The sequence below is a fragment of the Bactrocera oleae genome, chromosome 5 (genome assembly GCF_042242935.1).
Source record: "Bactrocera oleae isolate idBacOlea1 chromosome 5, idBacOlea1, whole genome shotgun sequence".
Classification (NCBI taxonomy): Eukaryota; Metazoa; Arthropoda; class Insecta; order Diptera; family Tephritidae; genus Bactrocera; species Bactrocera oleae.
Window position 1 is genome coordinate 38,852,063 of NC_091539.1, and position 26,800 is coordinate 38,878,862.

General features: G+C 33.8%; 1 protein-coding gene across 2 annotated transcripts in view; it reads left to right on the forward strand.

Moving 5' to 3' along the window:
• LOC106616707 (uncharacterized) overlaps nt 1-26,366 on the forward strand; it is a 116,085-nt gene extending 89,719 nt beyond the window's left edge. Inside the window, exons 7-12 of one of the 2 annotated variants that reach the window (XM_070109631.1) lie at nt 6,883-7,004; nt 8,460-8,537; nt 8,796-8,974; nt 14,744-14,835; nt 15,754-15,946; nt 17,830-26,366. In XM_070109631.1, coding sequence (XP_069965732.1) covers nt 6,883-7,004; nt 8,460-8,537; nt 8,796-8,974; nt 14,744-14,835; nt 15,754-15,946; nt 17,830-18,725 — 1,560 coding nt within the window. In that variant the 3' untranslated portion in view covers nt 18,726-26,366. The remainder of the gene's footprint in view (nt 1-6,882; nt 7,005-8,459; nt 8,538-8,795; nt 8,975-14,743; nt 14,836-15,753; nt 15,947-17,829) is intronic. The other variant, XM_036366274.2, reaches the window with a different exon arrangement.
• Nucleotides 26,367-26,800: the final 434 nt, after the last annotated feature.

The window sequence follows — 26,800 nt, forward strand, 5'->3', positions numbered from 1 at the left end:
GATCTCAAGATATGGGTTTTCACCTAAAAGTGGGATGTGCCACGCCCACTGTCTAATTTTGAACGCGGTTCCTATAAAGTCATCTTATACCATCTCAGAGATAAAATTTAATGTCTCTGGCGTGTTTAGTGCTTGATTTACCGCGCTTTTAGTAGTTTTTAACAGTACCGTTATATGGGCAGTGGGCGGAGTTGACACCCGATTTCAACTATTTTCACACCGTCAATAGAAGTGCTAAAAACATTTGCTTCTAGTGAATTTTGTTATTATAGCATTAGCGGTTTAGGAGATATGCACATTAAACCTATTAGAGGCGGGACCACGCCCACTTTTTAAAAAAAGTTTTAACTGCAGATGCCCCTCCCTAATGTGATCCTGTGTACCAAATAACAGTCTTGTATCTTATTGCGGAGCTTAGTTATGGCAAGTTATTTGTTTTTGATTAATGGCGTTTTGTGGGCGTGGCAGTGGTCCGATTACGCCCATCTGCAATACCAACCCTCTCACGGTACCTAGAAACATGTATACCAAGTTTCATAAAGATATCTCAATTTTTACTCAAGTTAGAGCTTGCACGGACGGACGGACGGACGGACAGACAGTCACCCGGATTTCAACTCGTCTCTTCATCCTGATCATTTATATATATATATAACCCTATATCTAACTCGATTAGTTTTAGGTGATACAAACAACCGTTAGGTGAACAAAACTATTATACTCTGTAGCAACAGGTTGCGAGAGTATAAAAAGTTTTCGTTAAAGAAGAAGATATTTACCGTACAATGAAAATAAAAAAATCAAAAATTGACCAAATGGCGGCGTTTTAAAAAAACAATGTTTAATTTTGGTCGTTTTGGCCTGTGATAATTCGATTTTTGATCAGATCAAAAAACCGATAGGTCATTATATACAGAACATTCAGAATGATCGGATAATTTGTCTTCGAGTTATCCCTGCAGCTAACTCGAAAAATCCTGTTTGGAGAAAAACGTGTTTAAAATTAAACTGATCAAGCTGGATAAACTGAGCGGCTACATTTTAAATGGCTGTAATTCAAAAACTAGTATGTTTTAATATGTATATATAATTTTTTTTTTCAAATTTCACACTAGGTTTGCCGTTTAAAAATGACATTTTATTCTGGGATTTGGAAGAAGGAATCGAAGCTCTTTGATTCAGATTTTATTAAAGATGTACTTTTTTAGTGTATAAAATATTTTTTGTTGACTTCCAATAATAAGAAAAATGTACACAGTTTACTGGATAATGTTAGGTTAAAGATACGATTAAAATTTAAAGTAGATTTGGGCAACAATCTGCGAGTACTATTGTCGCCTGATTTCGGGATAAAGGTGTCTAAATTTTTAAGTACTGAAAATGACTCACCCAAACGATTCAACACTATAGCCGATAAGTTAGCAAAACATCTTTTAACTATTCTGCAAATTCAATAATATGTTTAGAACCCTAAAAGTATACGATACTTTCAGCTAAAAATGATTGAGCTTTTGGAAATCCCAAACTGGCCCAACCTCTTAACACACGAAATTTCTTTTAATTAATTTTTTCAATTTACCAAAACTTGCGTTACTTAAAATATCATATCTTTTGAACCAATTATCCTACGGTGCTACAATTTCTTTATTTACAATACACATAGTCGATAGACTTATGGTACATTCCCCAAAGCGTATTTTTCAGTCTCGGAAACAGAAAAAAGTCACAGGGAATCAAATCTGGCGAGTACGGTAGCTGAAAGATGACTCTCGTTTCGTGTTTGGCTAAAACGTCAGTCACAATCATGCTAGAATGTGGGAGCGCTTTCTGGTCTTTTGGAACGAGTCTAACATTGGCAAACTTCATACCTAAAACATTAACCAAAATTTGTTGAGTCGATCTATAAATAACTGTTTCTATGTTCGTGTAAAAGTTAAATTCATTTATACGAATTATTATAGACAAAAATATTACAACTTTATGGCTTCTCTGTTTTTACAGTTTGGCTTGTTTGTTTTCAATTCTGGACCGACGGTTTCATATGAATTTCCAGAAGGAACAAATTGGTATAGTGTTGGCTCTACGTTCGCCACAAATTTAATATTCAGTTATTTAAACACACACAAATATATGCAACAATTTATATTTTACATTTTTCTCCAATTTATTTGGCGCTTTTTGGCAGTAGGGCTACAGTTAAGCTGCTAGTAATATGAAACCGACTGACAGCAATCTCTGCCGCTCGACTGAATAGCTCAACTCTCAGCACAATTTATGCAAGCATACTCACATATACATAGAGGTGTATATATAAATATATATATGTATAGATGGGTACGGCTTTATTTTTAACAAGGCACCCAAAGCACACACACACACGCTTAACTGTATACGTTTTACATCAAATAAATATGCGAATGTGTGCATGCGCTTTTGCCCACTTTTATGTTTACCTTTTTTCTCCGTTTCTTTATCAAATTTCGCTTATGCATGCTCATACGCTCATACGCACACACACACACACATACGAGCAATCTTTGAGAATCCTCGTTTTTAGGTCAGCGAACCTGCAAAGATAAATAAAAGTTTTTAAATCAATATTTGACTCGCCTCAAAGCCAACTATCAGCTATGTAAACGCTTGGATGCGCACGAAAAATATCATATTCGAAATCATGGTAGTGAGAAAATTGTGAATTTATTGCATCAGCTGTTCACTGACAAAACAATGTAAATGTGGGCGTATTGCATGTGGCTAACTACTAACGTGGAACATATTTATATAATTGCATAAGCGAAGGTGATCCAATAGTTATTCGGCCCACAAAATAAAACACAAACGAAACGAAAAATGGTGATTCATTTCTCACGATAGTCTTCTTTAGGTCACACTCGATACACTAAATCGAGCGATTTTCGAACTTTTTTAACCCGTTCGAAAACTGTTGTACTTTTTCGGGAAGTCCCGAGAAGTGACTTTTTTACATTTGGTCACAACAAAGCCAACACATCTTTCACAAGTGAATTTTTTAAAGCAGAAAAGGGTATAACACGATCTTTATCTTCATTTCGATCGACCGGTTTGAATGGTAGCTGTATGCTACAGTGATTCGATCTGAACAATTTGTTCGGAGATTGCAGTGTAACCATAATATGTGAAAAATTCGGTGAAGATGATTTGTGAAATAAAAACGCTTTTCATACAAGGACTTGATTTGTATAAGTCAGTTTGTAAGGCAGCTTATTGCTATAGTGGTCTAATATCAGCGATTCTGCCAAACCTTTTCGGAGATATTAGCACCGCCTTGGATAATAACCCATGCCAAATTTCTTGAAGATAATTTCTTAAATAAAAACGTCTTTCTTACAAGGACTTGATTTTGATCAATCAGTTTGTAAAGCAATTATATGCCACACTTAGTGGTTCGATAGCAGCGATTCTGACAATTCTCAAAAAATTTTACATCGATATTTCAGACAGACAGGTAAGGGTATCACACACTAAGCAAACCGAGCATCCATTGCATATATTTTCTCTTTCTATTGCCTAATATATTGTACATGCAGTATACGAGTATGACCCACGAAAAAGAGCTACCGTACAGGGCATCCAAACATTATCTGATTTCACTACACGATTTTTTCCATTTTTCCAAAATCGGCACACACGGTCAAAACAAACAGTAGCCATCTACGGAAATATACTACACGATAATAGTTTGCTCTGGCAATATAAGCGTCATCGGGTGGTGACGCTGACTTATTATCGGACCGTGCTCCTATACATATATTAATTTGTATGTATTTGTATATTGTGTAATTTTTATATCAGTTTGTAAAAGTTACAATTATACATTAATAATATTTGACCATTGGGAACTTTTTAGTTATAACAGTATTAACCGTCCGAACTATGATTTCAGTAGGAAAATTCGGCGAGTAAATGTGCTACGCACCCCAAAGACTGTGTTTCATTTAGTACACATTTATATAGGCTGTTACTTACTATACTATAGAGATCCACTAGCAGCCATAAAATTTGACTATCAATATTAATAGATCCTTAATGTGAATACGTAGAAGTGGTTTGACTAAAGCTTAGTTTCCGAGTATTATTCACTTGACAATTAACTGTCTGAATTAGGAGTCTGAATGCGTTAGAGTATTGCAATGCTAACAAAATACTCGTACATATCAAGAAGTAAAATAATGACTTTTTGTGCCCTGTAGGGTATAGATATTCAAGAGAAAAATGTTGGGAAAGATAAATGTGTTAAGCCCTACTTCTTGGGAATTGACGCTAACTTAGGAAAGAAAGAAGATGCTTCTTAATTCGGGCTTAATGAGGTCTGCTGTCAGTCTCTTTTATCTCGCTCACTTAAACTATTTGGTAATATGGTGGACACAAGCAGTTCAAAAAACTGCAACGTCTTAGCACTATTTAAACTTACTTTACCCTCATTCACAGGAACTAAAAGAATACAACCTTACCTCCGCTGTTCAGTACTTCTTATTCGCCAACTCCCTGTTGTTGCTATTGCCGCAAAAAATATTCCTGAAATAATTTAAAGAAATGCTGCAGAGTCGACAGTGCCAAGCCGGTACAAGTTGCAGGCTTCTTCCGATTACATAGACCCGACTGTCATGAGAAAAGCTTTTTAAGTCGAACCCTCTCTCCAATAGAAAGGTTATTAAGTAGCGTCTCGTTCTTTCACTCGAAGTTAAGAAAGGTCATATTCTGTATTTTTATTAACTCCGGATAAATAAGGCTACTCTTTGTCGGCCTTGATCAGCATGACAAACTGAGTCGATTTAGCCTTGTCCGTCTGTCCATCTGTCTATATATACGCGAACTAATCCCTGAGTTATATAGATATCGATCTGAAATTTTACACACGTCCCTTTCTCCTCAAGAAGTTTCTCATTGGTTATAACCGCTGTTATTTGATGAGATAACATCAAAAAATTTGGCATGGCTTATTGTTTAAAGCAATGGTGCAATTCCCAATTTTTTATTTTTTAGATTGAACCACTATATTATATATCTGCTATACAAACTGAACGATCAAAATCAAATTCTTGTAAGGAATGTGTTGTGTTTGTGAAGGGTATTATAGCTTCGCTGCAAACAAAGTTAACGTTTTTTCTTACGTCTAACACAATTCACAGTTTTCGTTTTAATTTTCTTTTAACTGATCTTGAAATTCTTATACCTATTTTTAACCTCAAAGTCTTCTGGACTACATTAAAACCATAACAGAATCGAAGCATGCACGAAAGTTTAGACTCCATATTATTTCTAATAATAATATTATTATTAACAAGTAAGGAAGGGCAAAGTTCGGATATAACCGAACATTTTATACTCTCGCAAAGTCAAATGGTATACTCGTTTGAGATTTCTTTGTGGATTGACTGATATTTTCGGTAGAAGGCCAACTATAGGCACTGGGGTCCACATATTTACTACTTAAGGCTTGAACAGTTTTGGTTCGATTTAGACAATTTTTGGTCACTTGGTGGCATACTTTAAACGTATTATTCACGCAAAGTTTTACCTCGATATAATCATTTTTGCGTGATATGCATAGTGGAAAGTGAAAGAATCAGATGGAATTGAAAATGTGTTATATGGAAAATAAGCGTGGTTGTAGTCCGTTTTCGCCCATTTTCGCACTATAACATAGAAATATGAAAAGAACGATATGCACCGAGCTTGGTTGAAATCGCTCAAGCAGATCCCAAGATATGGGTTTTCACCCAAAAGTGGGCGGCGCCACGCCCACTGACTAATTTTGAGCGTGGTTCCTATAGAGTCATCTCATACCATCCCAGAGATAAAATTTAATGTCTCTGGCTTGTTTAGTGCTTCGGTTATCGCGCTTTTAGTATTTTTTAAGAGTACCGTTATATGGGGAGTGGGCGGAGTTGCCACCCGATTTCAACTATTTCTACACTGTAGGTAGAGGTTCTAAAAACATTTGCTGCCAGTGAATTTTGTTATTATAGCATTAGCGGTTTAGGAGATATGCACATTAAACCTATTAGGGGCGGGGCCACGCCCACTTTAAAAAAAAATTAAACTGCAAATGCCCTTACCTATTGTGATCCTGTATACCAAATAAGAGTCTCATATCTTGTTGTGGAGCTTAGTTATGGCAATTTATTTGTTTTTGAATAATGGCGTTTTGTGGGCGTGGCAGTGGTCCGATTACGCCCATCTGTAATAACAACCCTCTCACGGTACCAAGAAACATGTCTACCAAGTTTCATAAATATATCTCAATCAACGGACAGACGGACAGACGGACGGACGGACAGACAGTCACCCGGATTTCAACTCGTCTCTTCATCCTGATCATTTATATATATATAATATAACCCTATATCTAACTCGATTAGTTTTAGGTGATACAAACAACCTTTAGGTGAACAAAACTATTATACTCTGTAGCAACAGGTTGCGAGAGTATAAAAAGTTATAATGCCATCTTGCTGATTTCCAGCAAAATTTAATTTCATTACATAAATATTTTTTAACGAAGATTGAATAAAAAGAAAAAGCTTTCAACCACATTCATCATATTCATTTTGTTGGCTGACTCTTTTTACTATCACAAAATAATAACTATAATAACAATAACCATAAAGAATAGCAACCTTGCCATATGAATAGACCAATGTCGCAGTAAATTTTTTTTCGCAACTTCCCAACCGCTTTTGATGTTCTTTTCACAACAACTCATTTCATTATTCATACACTTCTAGTTCATCTTAACTAAGTATGCAACCCGACTCAGCTAAACACTTGCGGCTTCATTTTAATGTGATTTTACTAGCGCTTTTATCCTGTACTCGTCTCTGTATGTTTATTTACTTTTAGCCACGTCTCGCCGATACGCGACGTGCAGCAATACATTGTGCCGACCTCGATTTGGAATATTATCGCCTGCGGAGTTTCAGCATCACGTCGCATGGTGTATGCAATTTGGGTGATTCCCTGCGGTAAGTAAACAGATAGACACATCAATAGACACGTTAGGCGGCTGACAAAATAAAACAGAATGTAGCGAGTGAAGCGAGAAGTAGTTGAAAATGTCATAAAGCAGACGACATAAAAAGATTATAAGTAAATATACTTAGATATATTATATATACATTTAGGCAAATGCAGAAGTGCTCATGCAGCAGACGCGACTTGACTAGACGTAAGACATACACATGACGTTAAGGATATTCATGTCAGTTAAAATTAAATATTTAAATCGCAGCAGCTTTTTCACAAAGGCACCAGGGGAAGACATTCACATTGATATAGGGGCGGTATGATAAATCCATGATCATTTATACCTATAAGCGACTATTTTATGACTAGCATACGTCTAACTTCTCAATATACTTGTATGTATATTTATTATGTGGTATATAGAATAGCAGTCATTTTTAACACAAGCAGTTCATTTTTATTCAAATTGATCTAACATTCCCCAAAAAGTGTTAAGCCAATGACAATTTTATTGAACCAACTTTGGCCCAAACAAATGTCTTATTTTATAATATTGACTCTTCCGGATCACTTAAACCTGGAAATATTGTATTATTCAAAGATTACTCTGGAAATAACATACCAAGAGGTTAAACCCCAAAAACAAAACTAGATTACTTAATCTGAATACTGTCCCGAGTGATGAATTTGTAACTGACGCCAAAAAGAAAAACCAAGCTCTGAAATTTTTTATCCACTTGGTCTTCTTGGTACATATTCGCGCAGATATGTTAGATATGTTTTCTTTCAAAATATTGCTATATTTCTGGTGTCATCTCTATTTCGTTCACGATTACAAAACCATTCAAAAAAGTGACCGCTTTGCTGTTCAAATATTTTTTATGTCAACCGAAGATTAAAACAAAATAATCACGGATAATATTCTCTCAACAGAAATGTGTTAAGTACTCAGTTACTCACACAATTTCTTTCTACGATCATAATAGGATACTAATATTTGTATAGTAGAAATTGAATGCAATTTCATTTGAGCAACCACTTGTGTATATACGATCAAAAACTAATAGTTTAGAGTCCCAGAATACTTCTGCTATATCTTACAATGCCCAAGCTGTAATCACTAGTTGCCAGCATCCATGACGTATCTTACTCAGCTTGACAGTAGTTCATGACATCTGACAACTTGTAAAGCATTAAAAAAGCACACAGCCTTATCACACAGTCCGCGTACTTACATAAATACATACTTGTACTTACTTGCTAGAGAAAACCTTTAAAAGTTAAATTCTGATTTTAGCTCGTCGTTCGCATCTACACAATTTTATGCCATCGCACGTTTAATGTTAACTTACTTGCTTTTCTCAATTTCTTCCATTTTTTCCACTCACAAAATCATCATTTGACGGCGTGTCAACCGCCGCCATTTCATCTGATTGCATCTGCTATTCGCTCAGAAGCCGCCGATCACGTTCAATAAACTCGGTTACGTCGACGGGCACTTCCAACAGCGGCAAGGAGCACCGGAACAACAGGTGGGTTTAATGCTATCATATTGTTGTTAACTCAATTATGCTACGTTGTAATATATTCAAACGTCGTGTCGACATGTACTACCTAGTACAAACAATCACACCTATTCTATGCAATTACAAGCATTTGATTTGTTGGTGTTTGTGGTTATTTAACTTGTTAAAAAATCAATAAGCGTTTAATAGCATAAACGCCGCCTAATTCAATTTTATCTTTGCCTCACGGTTTTATACACCCGTTTTCTTTTTCATTTTACACAGCAATGCATCACATATATCCGGTGACAATATTTTCGAGTCTACGGAGAAACAGGATGTAGGCAAAGTGCCGATACCCGCCTATAAAATAGCAATGCTTGGCGCTTCGGGTGTTGGCAAAACAACATTAACCTATCAATTCACAACATCCGATTATATTTGTGCCTACGACTTGAGTTTGGGTAAGTGTGGAATTCGAATGTAGGGAATCCGTCTATGAAAATATTATATGTGTAGAAAAGTAATTGATGATTTTGGTTTTTTTTTTTAGCCCAAAATTATTTTAGATTTGTTGACTCATATGTTTGAAAAATCAAATATTTAAGACTGATGAAGGCAAATACTGACAATTATTGTTTATTATTGACCTTAAGTCTTATACTTTATACACCCATACATTGTCAAAGTTAATAACATAGGTTACTCTAGAGCTCCAAGTAAGGCCTAGCTTTGACAATTTATTCTTAAATTTAGCAAAGAGGAAAATTCTCTTTCAAGATTAATTAAACAAAATATTGTATATATATTCGTTATTTATTGTTTCTTCCAAAGAGGTGACTCAAAAAACTACTGCCAATTTGGAAAAGTTATTAAAATTAATTTTTGTGCACCATTCTACCAATTTAATAATAATTTCAGGAGCCTAAAGTGTGCTTTAAACCAACTAAATTTTTTTTTTTGTTTGCAAATCGTTGAAATCGCCGAGTACTATCGTCTCACGATTTGAAAGCAAATTTGTCGTCAAAAACGCGTTTAAAAGTTTACGTGCTGAAACTAACTAAACCAAACTGTTTAATACAACATAAAATTATACTGTAAAATTTAATTTTTTTCATATATGTAAGAATTGAATATTATTTTTAGGTCCCTAAAGTATAATTTTTGAAAATCCTGTACTTGCCCAACCCCTTAATTTCTAAGTTAATTTTACCCTGAACAGGGTATACTAAGTTTGCCATGAAGTTTGTAACACCTAGAAGGAAACGTCGGAGACTCTACAAAGTATATATATAAATGAACTGCATGATGAGCTGCGAACTAGTCCTTCAGTTTTTGAAATATCGATCTGAATATAAATAACCTCTTTAATGAGTGAGTTGAAGACGTATTCTTGCCGATTAAAACGTCATTGTTCCTAAAAAATAGGCTTCCTATATTGTATTGGTGTACATTGCATATACTACTAACTTGCGAGTCTTAATGTACTAAAAATTTTTCTCATCTAACTCTCCAACACTACTAATTTGACACCTTTATGGTCCAACCTCGTAACAATAACCCTGCCACTAGAAGACTTCAAAAGAAATTAACTCTTCTAATTCTTACTGCTACACAGGGCCACATAATAACATCTACTAGGTGATAACACATACTCACTTTTCTAATAACCTTAGGTTTTTTTTGAAATATTTTTATACCAAATCTCAATGCTGACTAACAAAGAGAGGTGAAGTATAAAAATCTCCCATTTTTGCAGTGAGTATGGGTGAAACTTCCACACCACAGCGGGGTCTATATTATCGGAAATTATCTGATATTTTTTGCCACTACAACACCATCTTTTTATACACCTACAAATATATTCACTCTCTTCCAAATAAACTCACGTATGAATTCTCTTGCATATCTTTTAGCGCCGAAACGTACATTACGGTATTATTATGATAAATATGCATGTAAATATGTGATACACATACTTGCTTCCTCATAGCACTGTCGCGCTTTCATTTAGCGTTATTATACTAATTTGAAAAGTTTTTAATTTTCTTTGCTGAATATCTCAGCATTTGCTGTTTAATTTGTCGTATATAATTTCGATTTCGTTAACGGGATTTGAACATGCTACACAGTTTTTGTTTTTGTACAGCTATCTTAAAGTACATTTGTGTGTAATAACGATAAAATTTGGCAACTTTTCTATTATTAAGCCCAAAAGTTGTGAGTACTTGCTACCTTTTTATTCAAAATACTTTTGGTGGTATTTGGTTTGGTGGATTATTTTTGAATCGCTGAAGCCTTCGCAAATGTTTTTTTTCACTTTGTCCGCATTAAAGTGAAAGGAGAAGATTATTTGGTTGTTGATATAAGTTAGCTTCACTGATTATCTAATTTGAATTTTAGTTGAAACTCAGTGTTATACCGACATGATTCTACACTAGAGCCCCTTAAAAACCTTTTATCGTATATTGCTAGTTTGAGAAAGATAATCTCTTAGAAATTTAAATACATTTTCTTCATATTAACTACATATGTATTAGATTAAATGATAATCCAAACACATTGGCAATAAATCTATCAAGCAAAAAGTTGTCAATATACTCGTTATTTATAAATTTTACAAAAAATTTATAAAGCGGAGATATTTAGTGTTAGGAAAAATGCTTACTGCTTTATGTTATCTCGCTTATGAATTATAAATATATAAGTTGAAAGTTCGGAGATATTTCTCTATATATTCTACTAGTATATATATATATATATATATGATTGGTTAAATTTAGTTTTGGTGAACTATATAATTTTTATATAAATATAAAATAGAATGCTTTAATTTTGTTATTATGTAAAATATATGCCTTATACCTATGTATGGTGTGTACATATATATAAGATACATAAATCCTATTTCCTACCCGATTGCAACTATTTACAATTATAAAACTTCATAATAAATTTTATTTGCGAGAACACGAGCTTTTTTCTATAATTCTATTTAAAAAATACATATGTATGTTAAAAGTTTCCAGTCCATCAAAGCACACCACTGCGTATGAGTAATATTGATTTTATTTAACAAAATTTTGCTTATATTGGTAAAGTAAAAAGTTCGTTCGGTTTTTTATTGATTTTTCAAAAGATGATAACTTTATGTACATTTGTCCGATTTAAGTCAAATATGCGCCGTTTTGTTCGTAAACTTGTTGCCAACGAGATGCCAATCTCATTATACCCCTCTCGTAGAAGACTTCGTCCCTATTGGAAACTCGGAGAGCTAATTTTCCCAGGCCTCTCTTGAGGCCAACTTCTCACCATTAAGCGCGTTCGCCATGGACAGGAAAATATGGTAATCACTTGGTTCCAGGTCTGGACTATAAGGTGGTTGCATTAGGACCTCCCATCCGAGCTCCCGGAGCTTCTGGCATTGTTCTGATGGAACACAATTCGGCCGCTGTTGATCATATGTAGATGGCCTCTTCTGGATGAGTGCTGCCTTCAAGCGGTCTAGTTGTTGGCAGTACAGGGCTCAATTGAGCGTTTGGCCATATGGGAGCAGCTCGTAGTAAATGATTTCTTTCGAATCCCACCAAACACACAGCAAAACCTTCCTTGCCGTCAATCTGGCCTTGCCCACCATCTGAGCCGCTTCCCCGAGCTTTGACCATGACTGTTTGCGCTCGATGTTGTCATAAGTGACCCATTTTTCAACGCCAGTCACAATCCGCTTCAGAAACGGGTCAATTTTGTTGCGATTCTGCCGCGATTTGCAGATGAAAATTCGGTCCATCATGTTCTTTGCGTTATTTCGCGTAACAACCAAACATCGAGCTTCTTCTTCTTCCTTTGAATCTTTCTGGCTTATCTTTAGTTCCTCAGCAATTAAATAAATGCTCACGTGAGGGTCTGTTTCCACTATTTCCATGATTTTATCGCAATTTTCGACGACAGGCCTCCCGACGCGTGGTGCATTTTCGACATCGAAATTACCGGAACGGAGCCTAGCAAATCACTTTTGTGCTACACGTTCGTTTACAGTATCGAGCCCATAAACTAAATTAATTTTTTCAGCCGCTTTGGCTGCTTTTTCGCCTTGATCGAAGAAAAATTGTAAAATATAGCGAATTTTCTCTTTGCTGGTGTCCATCTTTGACGAGCGCTCACAACGTACTGAGCCAATCAATCGAAAAACTGTCAAGGACAAACTTTTAGCGCGAATAAACACGTTTTCAGCGCCGTATAGTATGACAAGATGCGACACGTAACACTAGTACTATGTACAATAACGCCATCTCTTAAATAAAAACCGAACGAACTTTTTACTTGACCTAATGTAAAAAAGCTTTAACAAATTGTGCAGTAAATAAACAAGCAGCCAATCAATTCATATTTTATTCTGTTTATTAAAGAAATATTTTTTGTAAAAAAAATACTTAAATAGCACTTGCCTAGTTTACATCTTCATTTACCTTATGCTTGCCATATCTAAAAAAAAGTGTTCATAAATAGCAGCATAGCATTTAACGCGCGCGTAAAAAATTAGTTGTTAAATAAATGTGTTTGCCAGTATATCGGCATATACACGCTGACATATTATCAAACAAATTATTATGGCAATCATAATATTATATTTAGTATCTCGAAACATATTACTACAGAGTACGTATTATATATACGTACGTTTTGCTCACTTAGCCGTTATTTGTAACACTTTAAACTAAGCTAAATATATATATATATATAAATAATCAGGATGACAAAACGAGTTGAATTCCAGTTGACTGTCTATCCGTCCGTCCGGTCGAGCGATAACTTAAGTAAAAATTGAGATATCGCGATAAAACTTAGTACACCATGGTTGGAGGTTGGTATTGCAGATTGTCGAATCGGACCATTACCACGCTTACAAAATTTCGTTAATCAAAAAGTTATAAAGTGCTATTACTAAACTCCGCAATAAGATAAACATTTTTTTATTTGCTACAAATAATTGAATTAGGAACGGGTTTCTGTGGTTTTAATTTTTTTTTAAAAGTGGGTGTGGCCTCTCCTCATAATAGCCTTAAACTACTCAAGCTATATCAACCATATTTGCTTTAAACAAATGTTTTGCGCACTTGCGCTGACAATGTGAAATTGCGTGAGATTGGATTTTAACCCCGTCCACTCCCCATATAACAGTTATGTTGAACACTACTAAAAGGACGATAACTCATTAAATTAATTATTAAAACACATTAAATTATATATCCGAGATGGTACGGCAGGACTTTAGAAGAGATGGTATCAAAATAAAACAATGGGCGTAGCACTGCCCACCTTTAGGTGAAATTCTATACCTCAGTTACTGCTCGACTAGTTGCCAACGAATTTTAGGTGTACGAAATTTTCTCTACATTCGTATGATTCGACATTGTGAAAATATTCAAAATTGGACAACAACCACACCTATTGCCATATATTACAATTTTAAGTTCCATATGATCCTTTCACTTTGCAGTATATAAATAAAGTCACTATAAATGATATTTTACTAAAAATATAGTAAATCTCTGTGATATGGAAATTCAGAGAAAATATTTTTCATAATAATGTGCCCTTATGTCAAAAGGAATTAAAATTCACTCCAGCCCCGTATACCTCATATTAATCATTATTGGGCCAAAATTTGATGAAATCGAATGAATACTTCCCCTATGTCGAACAATATGTAAGACATCAATTAAGTTGACGTATAATATTGGATATAAAAACGTACTGGTAATGAATATGACGTCGAAACTGTCCAACAATCCTGTGAAAGGCGCTCCTAAAATAAGGTGATACCGAAGCCAAAATTCCGATGACGGCATTAAACGTTGTCACGCTTGTATTCGCTTGGGAGCCTATTTTGAAAATAATAATAAATAATAATTTTTTTGGTCAGTCCGGATCAAATTTGTTCAGATGGTATGTCTTGCTCCTATTTTGAGTTTAATATTTAGAGACTGATGGCAAATCTATTCCAAAACATGTTCAATTAAAAGATCCTTCCATTCAGTATTTTAATAATTTAACCTTTCTTTTTCGAAAATTATATTAATAATGTGTACAAATTGTTTGAAAACATTTCATCAATTCATATAAAGTATATTTCCACATATTCGTACGCTATACACATGTATAGATATAAATATACATATATTTATAGACAGATTAAAAATTATTATCACTGTCTCCCTCTCGTTCCATTATAGACGACGATTACGGTCAAAAGACAGTGTCTGTGCTTGTTGATGGCATCGAAACGGACTTGGAAATTATCGATCATCCTGCCTGTGAAATGTCGGTAAGTAGTTGTCCCACAAAACACTTACTGGACGGAACGACACATTCATACTAGCCATTGGCACCGTTAGCCGTTCATCTTTCGCCACGTAGAGTGTGAGTAATTACCAGCATTGCATTGTTGAGTTGTCGCTCAGTGATGTTGAGCTGAGTAGGTCAAGTTCTCACTTGAGTGAATATTTAGATGCTGACGACGTTGACGGCAAGCTAGCCGCCGACCTGTAAAGTTGAAGTGCTACAGGAAAGTACATACACACATACATATGCATATAAGTATATCTGTTTTTATATGGATGCTTACAAATGTAGAGCATGTTGTTGACATAAAAAGAGAGCCAACATTCTTACGATGTATAAAAACAACAACCTTAACATGAACATGCTTTGACATACATAGATTCGAGCAAAGGCATAGAATATATATAATATAAACCTATGAACTTAATTGTAGTCGCTTGTGTGTAGGCGAGATAAAGCTCACATGTACTTGTTTGTGTGTTCGTGTGTTGTCGAATGTCATTAACACTTTGTATGTTAAGCGACAATATAGCAAAAACAACAAAAAATATATTGCTTAGTCCCACAGCGCAGGCCATGCGATAAAGGCAGCAATACAAATATACAATATTACTTATATGTTTTATGTGTGTGTATTTGCTTAGAATACTCGCACCGTTTATCGGCACGTCGACTGTCATCTCAACTGTTGACAACGCGCACACAACAGCCCCAAGCGGGGTTTAATTCATTGAATCTCTCAAGCGCCGTTGGCAGAAGAACGCACAATTTTATTGACATTAATAACAATTATCGCTGGCTTTCATATCATCTAAGTAGCCGGCTTTTTCAATTTATTCTCATTACTACTACTTTTACTTACATTTTCCTACTTATTTTTTCATTTTTCTTCTCTTTTTAGACGGAAGCTTTTTGTTCGACTTACAACATCGATTTATTTGTTGTTGTATACTCGGTCGTAGATCGCAATTCCTTCAAGGCAGCCGAGAAGGTTTTACAATATTTGAAAGAACACGAAATGTTGCTGACACGTGGCGCTATTTTAGTTGGCAATAAAACGGATTTAGAGCGACATCGTGAGGTTAATCGGCAAGGTGAGTAATAGGTGATGAAGCACCCCTATTTATATGTTAAGATAGTTTAACATAATTGCTTTATATTAAAAGTTTCATTAGAAGTGAAAAACTGGTTCTTATAGATTTCGAAAAAAAACTTTTTTTTTGAATTTGATAAACTCAGCTTACTGGAGTAGCAGGAGACGATGCAGGAAGCTTCATAAGCTTAGAAAGGTATAGAAACAGGAAAAGTCACCATGTGATCCTAAAAATATTGCTACAAGATATGGCTGAATTATGATTACAGTTCAAAATATTCCCAAAAATTTGTGCATCCCTACATTTCGAATTGGCTATACTTATCTATTGGCTGACTATTGAATAGAATTCAAAATAGCACCTTGGATTGTGAAAATTCTACATTGGATTTCAAGGCAGTTTTTTGCTGGTTTCAAAATATGAGAGTTGCCTACTACTTCGAATTGTGAAAAGTGACGTTTAAGCCAGGATGAGAGTTCACTGACTAATTTTAATTAAAAATTTAATTGAATAAATAATTATTTAATGACATCAGATACTTCATATGGTTGTTTTTAGCCACCAGATGTATTTTCCCTTTTTCAGAGATTTTCTAGGTATTCTATATCTAAAGACATACTGATAAAACAAATTAGGACATTAAGCTCACGTACTTAGCCCTGCCCTAAGTTTTGTTACAAGTTCATGCCGTTATAAAATTTAAACTATAATACATTTTTAATAAGGGTAATTTCATTTAATAATATATATATAACATTGCTCTTGTACAAAATTTCATTCGAAAGGGTCACCTTTTGCTTTCACACAAGCTCTCAAACGAGGCCATTGATCAATAGCAGCACACACAGTTTCTTTTAGTATTGACGACGCTGCTCGAACCAGAGATTTTTTTAGAATCTGCAAATTTGTGTGGTTAGTCGACAGCAACTTCCAGATGGTCAATCATCTGTAGCTTTAGAACCATAATATTGCTTTAAACCACTGCAGTGTGGTTTTTGCCTTGTGTGCTGCAGCAGAATCTTGCTAGAAGATCAAGTGCTCTCCATCGAAGAGAGTATTGTTTTACTTCTTTAATATGACTGCTAAAACGTCCTGCTGTTACACTTTGGCCCATTTCTTCTTAGAAGTGAAGAGATGTAACGCCTTTACAGACTCCCCTCCATACTATTACACCAGCTGAATGATGACCATTTTGAAAACTCTTGGAATAAAACTTTTTACGTCTTTGGAAGTTTTTGCGTAGATTTTGTCGTTTTGCTTATTAAAAACTTTCATGGCTATACCCCGCGTTCCACTGAAGGCCCGATCCCATCTGTTGAGCCGAATTTACTTCAAGCGCAATGTGAGAAGATGACCTGTTTACTGATGGGAGGCTTTCATGTGGAGATCAACTTAAATAAGTCTTGACAATGATCTGCTCGATATATCCATTTCCCTTGACATAATTTTATGATTTCTAAGGGGATTTCTGCGAATAGCTTTTATGGCTTTTTTATAGTGCGGTAAACAAACATTCTCGAAATATTAAGTTTTTTGAGAAGCATTGTAAACTTTGTAACAGAATTTACGGCAAGACTAAATATATGATGGATCATTCCTGATGATAACCATCGATTATAAAAATTTAATAAAACTTCGGTTACATCTGGTGAAACGGCAACATGATAAACCTTGTATAAACTTTGTATAAACCTATGTATATGTAATATATAATATTACATACATATATAATGTTACAGTATATAATATTACATACATTAAAATATTTATGCGTCACAGATTTAAAAAAAATTTATATGTACACACATACATACATATGTATATGAATAGAATGTATTTCAGTAATTCACTGTACACTTCATCGCATTGGAATTTTCTTTTAGCTGGTCGAAAGTTGGCTAAAGAGATTTGCTGTAAATTTATTGAAACCTCATCTGGACTCGATCACAACGTTAACGAGCTTCTCGTCGGCATTGTCGCGCAGTCCAAACTGAATCCACAGCGTATACGTAACCTCAACGAGCGCGATCGTCAACGTCTCAGTTTGCAGAGTGCAATACAAAAGCACCGGCACATGCACATAGCGCCACGACGTATGGTTCGACAGGTATCCATGTATCATGCCGACGATGATGAAGATGATGATGCAGTCGACAATGAGAACAACGCGGGAAACCGAGCTAGTGTTAGTGCCAACACCGCCGACAACATTGATGAAAACCAGCCGGTCGTTGATGAAGGCATCGGTACTGGCAGCGAACGCACCGTCAGCACGAGCCTCTCTTCAACGGGAATGGGTATCAAACTGGCAACCACGAAGAACCATGTACAGCGCACAAACAAGCGTACGCTCAATCTGGAAAGTATTCTCAAGATGGGTGAGAGTGAGTTAGAAGATGAAGATGAAGCGATACAACGTCAACCGACACTTGTAAAACAACAGCAACAAACGCGTCCACTAAGTAAATTCGATTTGCTGCTAGCTGGAGGCAAGAATAGTTTAAACGCATCGCCAAAAAATCGTCGATTTTACGGTAGTGGCGCGGTGAGTGGTGCCATCGGCGCATTTACGGGGGGCAGACGATGTGTTAGCGATGGTTCAACAAGTGACAACTACACGGAGAGCAATGATCAGCTATTGGACGAAGGTAATCGGAAGACCGTGTCCAAATTAACGAATCGTACGAAAGTCTTCCTCTCTTCGGTGCTGAAGTTCAAGAAGGCGGTAAATATGCGTCGAAGAAACTCTTCGAGTTGTAGTGATCTATTCGTTATATAAGAGTAAAGGAAATAAGGTAGGACAGAGAATGATTGTTGAAAAAGTAGTGCTGCAATGATATTTAGTAACCGGATATATTTTTTATATATCTTAAGGCATTATGTCATTTTTTATTTAGCCAAGTCACGAAGATTATCATCCATCAAAAAATCAATACCCAAATAAAAAATTACAATTGAGGCACCCAAAGTAATATTGCTTCGCAATTAGTTTGTTAATCTATGTGTTTGTTTAACTTCCGTTCTTTTAAAAGGATCGCAAGCTATACTTAAAAATGAAGTAGGTAAAAAGATCTGAAACCGTACCTTCACATATAAATCACGTCTTCATAATAATAATTTCAAATGACTTTTAGATTATATATGTAGGTGTAATATGTGCTCAAAACGTATAATCTTCAACTTTTTCACTGAAGAATTCTCAGCTATATGCATTAACGCAACCAAAAACGTTAACCTTTGTAAGGGACATACCTAGTGTGACATCATAAAAAAGGCGATTTTTAGGTTGTAATATGTATACATATTTTAAGAATAAACAGTAAAAAAGAAGAAGGTTTAATATTATTGGAACTACACACGATCTCGGACGGCGCAAATACAGGGTCCACAGTGCCGTAAATCCGGCCTTCTCCGTGGATGAAACCTAAAACGATTTTTTTTTCTAGAAAATATTATCCGTACAATAACCTACTGTCGAAAAAAATCAAAAATTTACAAAATTAGCGAAAGTGGATCTGACAAAAAAAACAAAACGAGAATTATACTCAAGTCAAAAATGTCTGGTGGCAAACTGAAGGTATAGAAGTTGGATTTTTTATTATACAAAATATGGAAAAGAACATTTATAGTGTATATGTATATGTAGTATCCGATGATTTTTTTCCGAGTAAACACTATCAGATAAACTGATAGGGGTCATTGAACTAAGCGGATACACTTTAGAGGGCTGTAACTAAAAAGATTAGGTTTTACTGGCTGTCTGTCACGCCATCCTTACCTACCAGTCGTTAATAAGATGTAGATGTGCTCCTTATGGCGATATACCTTCTGAATTTCATGAAGAGTGTATAAGTAATATCGCAATTCTAAACGTCACATATATGTATTCATTCAATGTTACACTTATCTGCCCTTCCATCGACCATCTCCCAAAACAACTTTAGACTTACTTATAAACTTCCCAAGCCACTTTGTAAAATAGAAAACAAGTTACCGGTTGGTATGTGATTCACCTCAAGAGCTTTGACTGTTATCACCCGGCGAAATGAAAACTTCTGGATACTGACCAGAACTAACGAACAGTATAGAGACAGTGAACTGATTTAGGAAATTCTCATAACCTAGAAGCAGTAAAACCTGGTTATGGTCAACAAAAAAAGAAATAGGTGACAGCTGAGGGCAGTTACACTACTACAGATATAGGAGATTATAAAGAACTTTCCAAAAAAATAGATTTTCTAAATTATAACAGATTGTGAGCCACACAAAGGCAAAGAAAGAAAAAACGAGCCAGATCATTGGTACAAGAAAATGAAAATTAAAAATCCTGGATATATAAATTTCTGAGTACATTATTTAGAAGCCAGCCAATAGTTCTACGAAAGTGAATCTTGAAAAAAAAACAAGAATTATACTCAAGCAAAAAATATCTCTTGTCTATAAATTTTTAAATTGCGAATAAACTAACCTGAAAGTAAAATGTAAAGCAACGAATTGTATTGTTTAGTATACTAGTAATGGTAATGAAAAGAAAATTTTTAGGAATTTGAAACAGGGATTGCATATCAAACACACATATTTTATCAGTAACTACAAGTTTAAAGATATACAATTTTATAATCATTATGACTGAAGCATTGAAGGCAGCGAATAAGACAGGAAAGTAATAATCAGTACATATATTTTATTTTAAAATACAATACTTATAAAGATCGTATTTGAACCAGTATCACAACTATAATAGAAACACCGACTAGATACCTTGACTACCACAATATAATATTAACAAAGTTATTTATCAAGTACCAATAAAGCGATAAATATCTACAGAAAATACTAGTTTACGACGAACTCACTATGAGAAAGCGATTTGGGAAATCTACAGATTAAATTAACTATACTTATGAAAGCAAATTGATAATCTAAGCACACATATACATATAACTAAAATAGATATTTGGCATTCAATTTAACAAAAAATATGTCATAGTCAGCAGTATACGAACACGAAGACTTTTTGAAATGCAAATTTTGACGAAATGAAAATCGAATAGAACAAGCAGACAGTTAGAATGGGTAATGATACAAATTTAAAAATAACTACATTTTATAGCAAATAAATAACGGTAATTAGCTAACCAGTAAGCATAATAAGCGGATATACAAAATTTAAAATGAAACCCAATAATTTCATACTGTTTGTATATACAATTTGTACATTTCATACTTTCCTAAAACTTAATACTTTTTCCTCAAAAAAAAAACCAAAAATAAATATAAATTGTATATAGGTATATATTATATATATGTATTAGGATGGAGCGAAAAAACATTTTTTTTTTTGCTTAGCCTGAGAGTAAAGACTGTAGATTATAAAAGAAGAAAACTTTTTCACAAAAACCAATGTTTTTAACATCTAGATGGCCGCCTCTCAGATTTAAAGTAAATTTCAAGTTCAAATTTTTTTTGGACAAAAATAAATTATTTTTGGTTTAAGCTCTTTACATTTATATAGAAATTACCTAATGTGACGGTTTTTGACTCAAAATTTATTTTAACGTTTAAGGAAAGCATGTTGTCATTTAAGAATTTTTTTCAAAACTCCAATCACCACAAAATTTTTTTTTAAGTTGATAATTTTAAGTCGGCCAGAAAGAGGACTCTACACAGCTTCTGGAACACTTATCAAAAAATTTTTAGGAAATAAAAAAGATGTTAAAAAAAATTTTTTTTTTGTCCAAAAGTTTCCATTTTTGATAATCTACAGACTTTACCCTAAGCTAAGCAGAAACAAAAAAAAAATTTCCGCTCCACCCTAATCTATATATATGAAAATACAGAAGTAAGCATACGTTATAACAAATAATTACAAATTAACAACAAATAAATCACAGGAGACTGACAATGTATCAAAAGTTATGAATAATAGTACATAATAAGCTGCGTTTATAAAAGGCATTAAGCTAAAGTATTTTTAAATTATTTCAATATTAATAATGCAAGTTAAATCAAATGATGAATCAAATTATATTTTATAATAAGAAATTGTAATGTGCACATGTACTAGTATACAGTTTACAAAAACGAGTTTGATTAATTTTCCAATTGTAATTTATAACTGTATAACATTTACATAGAAGAATTTATCTCTGTTATTCGATATTTTGTTTTCAAAATTTTTTTAACACAGCATACTTAATGAAATAATATGGGGTTATATCCATTTCGAAGTCAGAAATAATGTGTTGTTGTGAACTTTTTCCAAAGAGACTTATTTAATAAATATATCAAAAAAAGTACATTATCTGAATTTAATGTACTTCACTAATCGACGGTTCATTTTGAAAAATTTTGAACTACTTTTTTGCCGTGGCCGATCCCAGCAGTGAGGAAAGTTTTTCTGCTTAAAAGTTTCTGTAAACAAAAAATCAAACAAATTATTATTATTACAGATGAAAATGATGAAAGGACTATCCAAAATTTAGATGTTTGACAAAATAGCAGCTACCCAAAAGAAGTCGTTTTTTATGTAAAATTTACACTTCAGTGTAGCTTAAAAACGTGAGAAGTATCTGAGATGTGGCAATTTCAAGCTGATTGTTCCACCGGTTTCAGAGAAAGTTTTCTCATCGACTCTGAAGACAGAGTTTCGAGAAAAACGCGCTTAAAGCTGATTACCAATGTCCGAAGACGCTCTTACAAATACATTAATATCTCCGAAAATACTTGCCACATCAACTTCAAATTTTCGGAAAATATTCTAAAATATGTTTATAATAACTTTACCCGAGTTATCGCTTGCATTAAATTCGTTAAATAAATGTCAAAGATCATTACATTTTAATAAAAATTAGTATTTGAAAATTACTGCATTTATGTAATGAAACTCAACAGATTCTAGAATATTTGTTATACTATTTTGTAAGATTTCCGTTCAGCAAAAAGGCTAGATATAGTTGACCGCGAGAGAAGCATGGCTTTTCTAAATGCATCCCTGTTATTTTTTGTTTTACGGTAACAGCAAAGCTGAGCTTTATTGGAAACTGGACAGACTTTTGGCTTTTCCTTTATGTGGAATTTCAGGACTAATCCTTTGTGGCCGTGATTCTTGTCGCCTACGATTGTTGTTACGTTTCATCGCTCATCATGTTTAATTTTGCTCAGCTTGTCTTTTTAAAAAACTGAAAACTGATTTAAATCTGAAGAGGCGTTTCCGCTGCAGTTGTTTTCTCAGCTCTGCGTGATTTGAATCTTCTTGATTTCGTTCAGTGCTAGATTTAAAATTCTTCGACAAACAAGCACATCTGGCTAAATAAATTACCTATGTCTTTCTACTACCTTTAGGAATACAGATGTGAACAAAGTATCATAATAATCAGTTAAGTGGGTTCGGCGTGAAAGCGAACGAACTTACATTCACATTTATAATTTAGTATGGATTATGTACGATCTTGCTTGCTTCGTATCCATGATTCAATTATATAAGGCTATGTCAATAGCCCTAAAACATCAATTTGTCAAAAGTCTTTGAATCCATAATGTCAAAATCAGCCGTTTTGCTTTGTATTGTTGTCTATTTATGATTTAAAAATAAATTTTTAAAAGATTTCAACCAATGAAAATACGAATACGAATATGTTGTAAATCACACAAAATCGTCAAAATATAAACAATAATATCATGAGAAAAACAAAAACCAGTTGATTTTGGCATTGTGGATTTTTTTTTTCTTTTGTAAGACGAAGCACGCTCCGTAGCGACACAACCTTATATGTATATGTAATTGAATCATGCATCGTATCGCTCCAAAAAAGTGCTTCAAACTGTCTTGATTTAGACGATTTTTCCTCACAAGCTCAACTTTGTACTTTCGCAGTAAATATGCAAAAAGTTTAACTTTTAACCCTTATGAAATGATAATTAATTTAAACTTACCAACATTCTGCTGGAGATGGTCGTCTATGACTTTAGATGCAATTAACAAATCAGATTTTGAAATATGTGAGACTCAATCTACATATGGTTACACGCTTGAAGATCAGCATTATGCCAGCATATTGCATTTGATATATCGCCCCATGCCCAGTTGATAGGTTTATCAATAATATTATTTTATAATTGTTATTAACCATTGTTCTTACTTGTCCCTCTGTCATTCCATAAAAACTTCCTCTACTATTATTTGTCTGCAAGTTTCACACCATATTAATCGTAGGCAATAGGAAATCGCTGGGTGGAAATATTTTTGGAACATACGAAATTGCATTTCTAATTTGAAATTGTTGTTGCTTTACTCCACAGAGTTTCGCGTTGCACATCCTTCGGCACTTGGAAAAATGTTTTGCTCTTTTTGCGTAGTATACCACAAGTATCGCAATTGGATATTTTTCAGCTTTAAATTTATTTTTAATTTAATTAATTATTTACTCGTTTAAATACGCTCTGTTTTCTTTCAATTAATATTAAAAACACATAAAATTTTCAAAAGTGTCCAAAGAAATTTCTTCTGAAAATTATGTTCTCTAGTTTAGGATAGGTTAGCTAGAGGTCGATCCTAACAAGGATCTCTCTTGGACAGTTAGAACGCCGGTCCGTTGTGGTACCTACTGTATAATAATCAATTATATATCGACAAAGCGCTTTGAACCTTTTTCTCAAGAAAATCACACAAAACCATGAAAATCGTGTACAAATACTTCTAAAAAATTCATACCATAAAAAGTTGTTTCGTCATTGTGGATTAGAAATTTTGTTCGTAAGAGAAATCACGCTTCGAGTAACACAACCTTATATAATTGAATCAAGATACCGATTAGACCGCCCTCCTATAATACAGAGCAACTTCATATCCGCTCTTACTACATACACTCAAACAGTTCTAGTTTGAAAAATGTCTTGTATATTGAATAGGATATTTCCACTTTATTCACTTTGATTTTGTATACAATATAGCTGGCCTTATTAAGGACCTGCGGCTTATGTAACCTAATTATAGCCCCTCTTCCTCGGTAATCTCTTCTCTCCTCCTCAAAAGCTCATTTAAACATTCATTGAGCTTTTGAATGGAGAACTCTATAGCAAACGCAAGGCATTTTTTAAAAATGAAAAAATTCAAGCGAGAGAAAAAGAAGAGCAGCAAACAGATAAACGAGACCACAAATATACTATATCTGGATTAGCGCGTATTTATGTATGAGTGAGCGGACCTAGATAAGCAAATACATAAATAAGGCAGAATACTTTGGCTAACGCTTGCTAGCTCTAGCTCTCGATTCGTCCGCTAGTTGAGAACGCCCTATTGCCTCAGTGCGTTGAATCCAAGTTGTCTCACATGAACTCCAAGCTGACTGTCTGCGAGCTTCTGAAAATTCTTCTAATTTAACGTAATTTCTCTTCTTACTGACTGATGCTATAGATTCGAATAAGACTCAAAATAAAAAAACGTTAATAACCAATAATCTGGTAAACGTGAATGGCTTTGACGAATGGCCATTTCAATCATGCTTTCATGATGTATTTATTCTTCGTTGCGAAGTTCTCTAAAAACTACAATACTTGAAGGTCTATATTTATTGATCTTGCATTTGGAGGGATATCTATTTCAGCTGTGTGGCTACATTGTAAAAACAATATAGGTGTACTTCTATAAATTGGGCCCTCATAATTTACTCAATAAATATATTGAATGACGTTCTCAGAACTCAAGTTTCAAGGTTTCTTAAAAGTCGAAGACTATTTTGTTTTGATTTCAATAAATAACATATATGAATAAGCGATAAAAATATTAAAAATAAATATTGAGTTAAGTATAAATAATAAAAATATAAATACCGACAACGGACAACATAAAAATAGATTTTCCATTTGCTTCAGTAGTTAAGTAAATGAAAATAAAAATTATACTAAGAAAAGTTAAATCAAAATTTAAAATATTATATATTCTTTTATTTAATGAAAACAATTATATGTATACAGATATTGATATAATTTCTGAAGAACAGTAAAAATTCAGTTATTTAAACTGTAAACTAAAGCAAAAGATAAATAAAATTTGAATTTATTCAATTCTAAATGTGATATAGGTCGGTTTTCTCAAATGCTATATTACATAATAATAATTTATATTGATGTTATAAGTGTTGTTCATTTCAAATATATAGTATTTCTTGTAAAATTGTATAATGTTGGAAATATTTTACAATTATTGTAATAAGAAGTATTTTACCTATACCATACATGGTAATTAATACCATAGCAATTAAAATGTTATTTAGACATTAACTAACATAATTATTAAAAGGTATCATTTTATAATGTATACTACAAAACTTGTAAATAAAGAAATGCTATAATAAACAAATTTTAGGCTTCAGAATTTTTACTTAAACTCCAACTAGACAGCTCCAAGTATAAATATATTTATTATACATATAGTACATACTACATATATGAAACTTTTAGGGTAACATGACTGTTGTATCACACTACGCAACACAAAATATTAATGACATACAACATTGAAAAATGTATTAAAATAACATTAAAAGAGTAATAAAAAATATGATTTGAAGTATAAACTGATTTTTTCACTAAATTGTAGCTTCTAAATAAAGGCTGGTTTTTTCTGCTTCTCCTAAATTGTAAACTTTCTTATTTCTTCACAAAGCAGGAAGTAACCGAGAAATGTTTCGGAGTGAAGAAGCAGTCATTGTGACTAGGAATGCTATAACTCCGAGATGCTCAAAAGAGAAGAGAAGCACGAAAAATACGTGACGTGATTCTTATGAAGTAAGTACGGTATATAATGTTTAGCACCCAGCAAGTTCTTGGAGTTTTTCAGGGTGCTGGGAATTT